At 43.6% G+C, this 10439-nt stretch overlaps 1 protein-coding gene across 3 annotated transcripts; it reads left to right on the forward strand.

Annotated features, from left to right (window-relative positions):
• The first annotated feature begins 25 nt into the window (after nucleotides 1–25).
• mon1a (MON1 secretory trafficking family member A) lies at nucleotides 26–10258 on the forward strand. 3 transcript variants are annotated; one of them, XM_061219888.1, is made up of 6 exons: nucleotides 26–155; nucleotides 1055–1206; nucleotides 5480–5884; nucleotides 6827–7592; nucleotides 7762–7909; nucleotides 8576–10258. In XM_061219888.1, exons 1-6 carry the CDS (start codon nucleotides 133–135, stop codon nucleotides 8714–8716), a joined length of 1635 nt encoding a protein of 544 aa, XP_061075872.1. In that variant the 5' UTR covers nucleotides 26–132; the 3' UTR covers nucleotides 8717–10258. The 3 variants fall into 3 exon arrangements, with proteins under 3 accessions (XP_061075872.1, XP_061075873.1, XP_061075871.1); XM_061219889.1 differs by lacking the exon at nucleotides 26–155 and adding an exon at nucleotides 213–332; XM_061219887.1 differs by lacking the exon at nucleotides 26–155 and adding an exon at nucleotides 298–436.
• The last annotated feature ends 181 nt before the right edge of the window (nucleotides 10259–10439 follow it).

Below are 10439 nucleotides of genomic sequence, written 5' to 3' on the forward strand. Positions count from 1 at the left end.
ATATTTGAATTAACACGCTGGTCTACAGGTCTACCTAATACATGACTCACTGAGCGTATGTGCAGCACAAAGACTTTATAACAACATTATGCGCTTGAGCATGAGCTGACCCGAGTATTGCCAGGACCAGGAATGCAAAAAGAGAAGGAACACGAGTGAGTGACAAGGCATTGAATGCCATGGAGGGAAAACTCTACGTCCCACAATTCCATGCCTTCTTTATTTCACTGAGGTGACCTCTGTGACAGGGATCGGGTTCCTCTTTACAACCAGGGCAAGTAAAAAAAAAAAAAAATCTGAACATGCTCTTCTTAGGCTTGGATCATTGAAAGGTTCGTAAACAAAAATAATTCTGCTATAACGAAGAGTTATCAGTGATGCTTTCAAAATCGTCGTAGAAGCGCAATTTCAAAATGAATTCTTGCAAAGAACAAACGTAAGTTAGCTAGCTAGCTAAATCTGTTGCCGAAATGTTGATAGCTAGCAAGCTAGCGACGCTTGTCACGGGATTTGATTCATTTGCGAGTGAACTTCGTCCAGGATTAGCTACGTAGCTAGTTAGCGGACATATTTTCTACACAAGCGCTGCATGTAACGTTAAATAGCAAACCAAGTTAACTCGCCATAAAGCCTAACGTCAGCACATACGGTGGCCACCAAATACTTACTGTAATGGGCAATCTCAAGCCATCTATTTTGCGTTTTAATTTAACAACTTGCCATTAACATAGCTCACGCTAGTAACGTTATCAGTATAATTTACAGTGAACAGTATAACGTAGTATACAGTAGTCGTTTAAGTCACTCATGTTAGCTGTTTTTAACGTTGACACCTCTGAAGCAGAGTAAGAAAAGTAAGCTGCCTTACTACGGTTTGTCGCCAACGTTAACTAACTGGCTGTCCAACTACAAATTCATGCATATGTCGCGCAAATGAGCATAACTGACTAACCTCACAATGTCCTCTTGGTTCAAGGAGAAAACATAGCTATTTCTAGGCATTCAGACCACTGCGAAGTTTTAATATTATTGGTACATGATTCTGTTCTCCCAGGTGTTTGCCTCTGAAGCCAGATACAGTGATGGAGGCCGACGTGCACAATAACAGTGTGCCGTTGGAGAACGGCAGCCTAGCCCCTGTTGACCGTCTGCGCCGTGACAGGTCAGACAGTCCTACGCCAGGTCTAGTGGAGGGGACAGAACCAGGTGGGTTTTACAGGGACGTTTTTAATATGCAAACACGTTGCCAACTAAAATGAGGTTCACTGAGGTGTTGGGGAACCTCACCAACACCTCAGCCTTGGATGTTCCAGGACAAGGTGCCATATACACGACAGCTTATGGGCAGTAAGGTGCAGGTGAGGTCAGATATGACAGATATTATCATATTTAAGGAAATGCAGTGTCTACATTACTTAGGAATGGCTAGTCTCTACACAAAGATTTTGTTCGCTACTTGCAGCCTTACTGTGTCACAGGGGAACTGGTTTATAAGTCATATCTAGCTGAATGTATTTCGATAATTTCAGCCCATACTTCCATCATTCCATCAACAAGTATGAAACATGGAATGATGTAAAGACTTCTCTGCAGCTACAAGATAAAAAAGAAGCTATTGCGATTCTGGAGAGTGGTAGATTGAATTGCAAATTAACCCCTACTGCTGTACTATTGAGGAAAGCTTTTAATGTTAAAAAACTCCTGCAGACTGTGTTTTAGTATACATAACTGGAAAGTATAAACTAGCTTTCTTAGCTTGGCTGCTGGCCCATAACCCGATAATCATGACACTCATAAGATATCTAAAGTCTATAAATTCATATATAATTTCAGTTATACAAGCCATATATGTATACATCAAATGCAATTAATTGTTTTTAGGACAGTTATGTATTGGAAGGTTTACATATTAAATATTCAGTTTCCACTTGTCATTTTATATTCATATTTAAGTGCATGTGGGTTTAAGGTTTAAGGCTGTCATAATTGCAGTTTTTTTATATGTGTGAATGTCCTATTGCTCTGGGATTATTATGAGAGAGATGTTCACCTTATTTGACTGTTCATCAAATGAGATGTGAATGGTGACTGACTCATCCAGCGCCTGGCTAGCTGTGACTCGTTGGATGTTACACTACGGGGCTCTTGCTGTCTGTGCTGTGGTACTGGCACGCAAGCTGCCTTAAAGTCTAAGTTTCCACACCAATGCGAAACTGAACTGGCAGCGCCGCACAGCTCAGAGAAACTAAGCAAATGGCAAAATCATACTCTTCAGATTTCGTTGACGTCAATCTGTCTCTCACTAAATTCTGTCACAAGATCTATGAACTTTCCCTCCGGCGTTTATGGAAACTTAAACATAACTTCCATTAATGAGGTTGAAATGGGAAAAAAAGAGTTGCCTCTTTGTAAGTACACATACTAGAAAGCAGCAGCTGAGATCAATCTAACTCACTACTCACAAAAGATGTCATCCGAAGATGCTAATAGAACTAATAAGGGAAGTCAGGCTAAATCCCAAATAGTGAGTACTGCCTGATGCCTGTTTTCCAGCAGTAACCAAAGAGCAGAATCTGCCTGTTGGTGTTCACCTGGCAAAGCCAGGTTATTTTACATGTGCTTACCTCAACTTGCCAATGCTCCATAGTACACTGATCATTTTTCATAACTGCATTTTCTTTATTGTTTTGAAATAGAAAAAAAAAAGCATCTGATTAATTTTTTTTTATAAATAAATAAAGGTTTCGCACATACCTCTTCTTTACAGGAAATAGTCATTCATCAATGGCTGTGTTTACATGCACTCTCATATTCTCACATTATTGAGAATAGGACAATATCCCGACTACAACATGGGTCATGGAAATGGCATATTCGGATGAAATGGCAAGAATATTCCAAATGTCATATTCAGTTTAAGACATGGCATATACCAATATTATTTGGGTTATTGTAGTGCTGTTTTGGCACGTATATAGAGTATATAGCTTATTCGGAATGTCCTTCTCAGTCAGGGTTTTCACAACAGTTTGCAACGCATAAGGCTTGTTTACGGTCAATACTGCTGTACAAGGCTACACATTCCTTGTTTTACTATGTTTACATTGCTTCTTTTACTATGTGTGTGGCATGTTTTACGATGAGCTAAACAGTTAGCAGTTTACAGGGCACAAGGATGGAAGGCCCTGCAAAAAAGACTATTTTTGGATGGAGAGAGAAATTATACTACTTTCAAAAATGTTGAATGGTAATAAAGAGGGAGGGACATTGCCTTGGCAGTGGCAATTTTATGTTTAATTGGATTATGCGTGGCTGCATTTAAACAGGAATATTAAAAGAACATTCATTCCTCAGTAGCCATGTTAACCGAATAATGGCTTATTTGGAATAATGGCAATAACTGGAATATTGTGTGCATGTAAATGTTGTCATTGGTGTTAATTTACCCTTTGTAGTAACACTGACTATGTTTACATGCACACAATATTCAGGTTATTGCCATTTTCTGAATGAGATACTTTTCGAATAAGCTGTTTACATGGCTATTTAGAAACAAATGTTCTTTAAATATTCCCGTTTACATGCAAAAGCGCTGACCGTAAGCTACACCCTAAGGGTGTTCGTGTTGCAAACTGCCGTGAACCCTGAGACGGCTGCTCCGAATAACTGTATATATGCTCGTAATGCTCCAATAACCCAAATAATAACTGAAGTGAATATCAATGGGTATAGTGGTATAGTTACAGCTGCACTGTATGTATTGAGCGATACGTTTGTCAGTAAACACACACACACACACACACACACACACACACACACACACACAAATATTTCTGACCAGATTGTTATTTTCTGGTTACCATAATGAATGACATATTTCAAGCCAGTGTACTCTGGCTCGAAAGCATGACGCCCTTTGGACAAGGTCTTTCTACGGCTTTTATGCATTACAAATGACACACGGTTAGCCAGGACAAATCCCCACTGGAGGAGGAGGAAGTGGCAGGACTGAGGAAGTTCAGAGACGCAAGAGCTAACCGATATGACGCTGGTGGAATTGTGGAAACCACAGTTGGTAATGAGAGCACATTGGACAGTGAAGGCTGTTAACAGGAATGTTTTTCAAGAGGAGATGCAGCCTGGCGTTGGCTGCCTCGGTCCATTTCAGCTGCTCAGTAGCTGTCGGCTGCGGTTTGCATCGTCATCCTCAGGAATGCGCTCTGTCATCCAGAGCTGTTCCTGCTGGGTTTTCCCTGTTGACATGGTTCCTGTATGTTCTAGGCTAGACGTGCTTTTGCCAAAACGGCTTTGGCACTTTGTCATGCTTGCTGTAGTGGATGCTACACACCATGTCATACAGTATTCAAAGTGGCATATATGTCATAATTATTGTATTCTTCGGCTGGCTTGGCTGCTAAAGGGATTTCCAACGTGTCAGATTCAAATTAAAAATGTCATTGAAATGAATTGTCAAAACAGGATGCAAAAGGCAGCCATGGAATATTACTGGAGATGACTAATAGGATGTCACTGCTCTTTACTTTCTCACTCTGTGGCTGGAAACAGAATAACCATGAACCTCCATAACCCTGTCAAATGCTTCAGCCAAGATATCTTAGTCATGAAACGAAGGCATCGTGACCCAGCTGTGTTTATATCTTTCCCCCTGTGGTTGCTGGCACAGAGAAGAGTGTTGTCCTTTAGAGTGTTCTGGCTGCATCGGGGATATATTCACCGTTCCGGAAGATACAAAAGTTTAGTGGTTGTAACGGCCGTTCTTACCCCTTTGCTCTTCAACAGAAAAAAATGATTACCACCTTTCATTTCTTAGAAAGCTGTTCTTGTGAGCGAGTGTGAAACAGTCATTTCTATGGCTGCTTCCTCAATTCATAATGTAGTACTGACTCCTGTCTCTGACATGCTCAACAGACAGGTCAAGAAGGTCCTTTGTTCCATGGGCCATTCATTTATACAATACACAAACCGGGAGGAGATAACTGGATTTCACCATGAGTCTCTTTCTGCTCCTTCCGCCACATCATGCTGTCTACTGTTTACTGTTTACTTTGTACTTTTTGCACTACCACGATTGCACATTTATTTGATTGCACATTTATTTAACTTAACATAGCACCTTATTTCAGATTTTTTAACTTTTGATCTTTATGTGTGAGATATGTGTGTATATATGTGTATGTATAAGCTACTGAATGCCTAAAATTTCCCTTGGGATGAATAAAGTATCTATCTATCTATCTGTCTAGTACTTTAGCACTGGTAGTAAGTGGTATGCACGTGGCCTCATATTCTACAGCAAGCTGCTGCCACAGTATCTCTTTCACAGCATTACAGCAAATACTTTAGTAAATACAAATACATTTGTAGCATTTTGTCAGTGTTGTGTCTGGGTTCTGTCAGGGTTCCTGTGTGTTAGATTAGGGTTCTCTTACACTGTGATTGTGTGTCCTCCCTTCTTCAGGAGCCGGACTAGACAGCGCCATGTTTGTCCACGCGCAGTCTTTTGAGGACCTGACTGCAGATGGGGAGCAAGAGGAGGAGGAGGTGCAGGTGCAGGAGGGGGGAGACGGCTCAGAAAGAGGCCTGGAGGTGGAGAAGCCCAGGGCCGAAGGAGAAGAGCGCGAGGAGACGCAGGGACAGCAGGAGGAGGAGGTGCAGCCAGGCGGGGGCAGGGTGAAGGAGGAGGACATTAACAGCGAGGGGTGGAGGAGTCACAGGAAACACGTGTTTGTGCTGAGTGAGGCGGGGAAGCCCATCTACTCCCGCTACGGCACAGAGGAGGCGCTCTCCAGCACCATGGGCGTCATGATGGCGCTGGTCTCCTTCGTGGAGGCGGGAAAAAACATCATCCGCTCCATCCACGCAGGTGAGGGGCGGGGCCAAGGAGCAGACCGGTTCTGATATGATAGATTGGGGTGAGAGGGATTTAGTCTGTCTGCCTCAGTACACCAGTGAACAGTATGCTGTAGCAACCCCTCAGCTTGTGATAATGAGATGGCTGTTAGACTGTTGGGAGTTACTGTGGAAGAGAAGGGGATAAATCAGCCATCAGTGCTGGCCTCGGAATGTCCATTTCATTTTATTGCCTTAATGGGATTTGACCTGCTGATATTTTGGCTTGTAAGCGGACCATGTAGGCTCTCAGTTCTCTAAATTTCAGTTGTTTTCTGCAGTGGTAGGTTGCCATGAATTCAGTTAAATATGCTGATTAGGCTACATCAGTTCTCAAAATGAATGACAGTGCATTCTCCAAGGCTGTGAAGTATCTGTTCCTGGGGGTCACGGTCAGAGCACCAGACTTATTCCAGGCTTCTCTTTGTCACCAGATTCTGTTTATCTCCACATTCTCTTTGTCTCTTGAATAAACTGTGTATTTGGCAGGCAGTTGCGGGGTAAACATAGATCTTATCATAATCTCTAGAGGGTAATGTCATCGCTTGATGCAGATTTATTGCATATTTTCTGCATATAAAAAAAACAAACACTGCCTAAATCTAAAATCAGAAAACCAGCTGCCCATCATTTTTAGTAGCTTCTGGTTTCACTTTTCAGTAATTTATGTTCCATTAATGAAAACAAGGACATCGGTCATGGAAGACCACTGCAGGTGTAGATGCAGAATGCTTTTTTTTTTTTTAATCAGAATTTCACTTGAAAAATGGGACTCAAGCTGGAACTCTGAGCTGGAAATACAGTAAATATCGATGTTTTATAGCACTGCCTAGCATTTCCAGGCACCTTCCCTGGTTGTTATTTAATTTCTTTGAGGAAAAACAGTCTTGACCTGAAATTCTACCTTTCCTCACAGAGGGCTATAAAGTGGTGTTCCTGCGCAAGAGCCCCCTGGTCCTGGTGGGAGTATCTCGAACCCGCCAGTCTGAGCGGGAGCTGACGCGCGAGCTGCTGTACATCTACTACCAGATCATCAGCCTGCTCACTCTCACCCAGCTCACCCACGTCTTCCAGCTCAAGCAGAACTACGACCTCCGCCGGCTGCTGGCCGGCTCCGAGCACCTGACCGACAACCTGCTCCGGCTTCTGGACCGGGACCCGGGCCTGCTCCTGAGCGCCGTCACCTGCCTCCCGCTCCCCAGCTCCACCCGAGACACCATCTCCTCCAGCCTGCAGGCGGCCAAGGCCAAGAGCCTGGTGTTCTCCATCCTGCTGGCGGGCAGCAGGCTGGTGACGCTGGTACGCAAGAAGGACCAGGTCCTGCACCACATGGACCTGCACCTGCTCTTCAACCTGGTGGGCTCGTCCTCGTCCTTCCGCGAGGGCGAGGGCTGGACGCCCATCTGCCTGCCCAAGTTCAACACGGCCGGCTTCTTCCACGCCCACATCTCCTACCTGGAGCCCGCCTCGGAGCTCTGCCTCATCCTGGTGTCCACGGACCGGGAGGACTTCTTCAACCTGTCCGACTGCAAGCGCCGCTTCCTGGAGCGCCTGCGTCGCCGTAGCGCCTACCAGGCCCTGCAGGAGGCGCTGCAGGCCCCCAGCTACCCCGTGGCCCAGGTGGGCATCCCCGAACTGCGCCACTTTGTGTACAAGAGCAAGAGCTCCGGGCTTTACACCAGGTGAGTGTTTATGCATTCTCTCTTTGTCTTTCTCTCTCTCTCTTTCACTCTCTCACTCTTAACTATATTATTTATATATATATTATTTCCCTGCTTTCCACACTTTTTTCTCTCTTTTTTGTTTGCTTTGCTTTACGTTTGCTCTGCTTTACGTTTGCTCTTTCCTCAGCCCTGAGATTCCCATTCCATACCAGTGTGAGGAGGAGCAGGAGAGGCTCATGAGACTGTACCAGTATTTGCACAGTAGAATGCATCACCCGACACGCCCGCTACGCTCCATCTACCGTTGTGCTGACAAGGAGAACCTGCTGGCCTTGGTGAGCCCATTGCACTGAGAATTGGGTGGGGGGGGGCGGGGTGGTTGGGGACTAAACTCCTGGGTGAAACCAATTTACTCAGAGTGGAGAGATTGTTTCTGGGAGAGTCCTTTGTGATCCGAAATGGCCCAGTGTAGTGAAGAATGTAGTAGCTCTAGCTTCAGAAAATGCGCGGATCACTGCGCTCAACCAGCGGAAGAATGGAGGATGCATGTGTGTTCAGCGGTTAGTTCCAACCGTCTAACTTCTGCGAAAACAACGTCTCTCGTTCTTGCTATTTTTTTCCCGCGCATGTATTTCAAATACACATGATACCTTGTGTAAATAAGACGGCTTCAGAGTTGCTGTAAGGTCTATTTCATCATTATTAGTGAGGTAGGTTACTGACTCCTATAGGCTTCAAGTCTTTATGCTAAGCTAGCACTTGTGCTAACATAGAAACTGAGCCAGTGCGTGCACAAAAATGAAAATTAAATTGAACATCTCCTCTTGGTAAGTTGGGGAAAAAGAGGTATATATTTCCCCAAATGTTAGTGTATTCCTTTTAAAAGATGTATGACCGCATGTTGAGGAAGTGCAAACAGATGGGCAGTATTTACTGAACCTCTCTCACTGACTAGGTTTCCTTAGAGGGCTAAATCAGCTTTGATTGTTCTTTTCCCCCAGGTAACGAGTGGCTTTGAGCTCTACCTCTGCTTCAGCCCTCTGGGGACGAAGGCTCTGGCTGTGTCCACCATCAATAAGCTGCTGAAGTGGATCAGGAAAGAGGAAGACCGTCTCTTCATCCTCAATCCGCAGACATACTGAGCTCCGAACCATCCTCCCGCCATGTTAGGAAACGCACACCCAATGCTGTTCAAGCTGCAAAACTACAGCCTTGAGCGCGACCCAACTGGAGCTGAGGTCCAATCAAAACAAGCTCTATAGACTGGCTCGATTGCGCACCTGCTGATCATGGGCATTCATGCCGTTTTTTGGTCTGTGTGTGCCGACTCAATCACGGCTCACCGTTGGTTACGGTTGCAGGCTGGGTCAGTGTTTAGATTTAATCTGCTTCCTAGCTAATAGTCAACCATTTCAGCTTCTCAATGATCAGGGTATGGGAGAGAAGTATCGCTAATGTCTAAATTAAAATGAATTTAATAAAATATAAAAAGAATAACGATATTGAAAATTCTTAATGATGTATAATAGTTTAAGTAGTTATCATTGCTGTGCCCACATTTTGAGGGCTGAACAAGTTTTGCCTTTAAGTTGTGACCCGTCACTGTAACAGGCTACCATGCAAACATATCAGAAATACCCCGCTGGTTATTTTGGGCGAGAACAAGGAAAGCAAAGCAAACAAGCAGGCACCATGGGGAGCAGTTTTAAAGACTTGCTGGAATCAGAATGACCAAGTAATGTGCTTATGAATATGTTCCAAAGAATGTAGCTACTTGAGAACAATAACTGAGAATCTCATCTCACCAGGACCTTTACAACTGTGATGGGAACTTTATTAACATTTTTTACTATGCACACACGTTGTGTGCCTCTCCATTCCAGTCTTGTTTTTATTTTATGCTTTTAGAGTGGACATGAAAATTGTGGGGTTTTTTTGTTTTTATTTTTTCTTGTTTCCAGTTATTTTGAATTTTCTGTTGCGGTGTGGGACTTGTTATCAAGGGGTTGAATGGGGCCTTTAAAATGTGCACCTGTGTCATGGATTAGTCTTCATAGAGGATACACGCAAGCAATACTGTTATTTATTACTATACAGTGAATCTCTGCCCCCTTCCACGTGTAGTTCAGCAGACCAATGACTATCTGTATGTCTTACTGCAAATATTAATCTTAGTAGCTGTAGCACTCAACAACAAGCCTTTTATTTTGAAACGGAGCGCTTAATTATTTTATGGAGTAATAAATGAGTAATTTGACATTATTTGTTCATCTTTTCCTCATCACCCTTCTTATCTCCCCTTCGCTGTGCTCTCAGACAGCAGTTATTGCAGTGGCCACTTGTGTTGTAGTGACTGATTTAGGACTTGTAAGCTTGCAAGTCTGTCATGAAACTGTACGCATATGGACATTAGTAGAAATGGCAGCAGCATCCTTAACCTATGTGGGGTTGAGCCATTCTAGGTCATGCTACAAGCGTACAGCTAGAGTTCTATATCCTCAGTGGAAGCCACACCTCCCCTGTGCTGCTTCCTGTGGCACCAGAGACCGCTGAAAGGGCTTCACGCCAGGAGAGCTCTCCTTCCCTATCTCACCGCCTCTGCACTTTGTGATTATTTGTGAGATCTAGCATAAAGGACTGTTTTTGAGGTCTTAATAATCGGAATAAAATGATTAAATATGTAATTACGCGTCATTTATGGTTTTCCTTTTCCGATATTTTACCACTTGCTTGAAAAGTGCACGTACGCATTTTCAGTAAAATTTTAATACATGTCAGTACAACTTTTAATAAAATTCTAATACATTTCTCACCTTGTCATATGGAAAGATTGCACTGCTTGGAACTTTATTGAATGGTTATGTC

This window comes from Conger conger, chromosome 14 (assembly GCF_963514075.1).
Source record: "Conger conger chromosome 14, fConCon1.1, whole genome shotgun sequence".
NCBI lineage: Eukaryota > Metazoa > Chordata > Actinopteri > Anguilliformes > Congridae > Conger > Conger conger.

Bases quoted from the DNA above. Each gene is read 5' to 3' on its own strand.
- mon1a (XM_061219888.1), top strand. From the start codon at position 133: ATGCAAAAAGAGAAGGAACACGA. The intron at 7,593-7,761 runs GTGAGTGTTTAT...CTCTTTCCTCAG, and splicing joins AGCTCCGGGCTTTACACCAG to CCCTGAGATTCCCATTCCAT. The intron at 7,910-8,575 runs GTGAGCCCATTG...CTTTTCCCCCAG, and splicing joins AGGAGAACCTGCTGGCCTTG to GTAACGAGTGGCTTTGAGCT.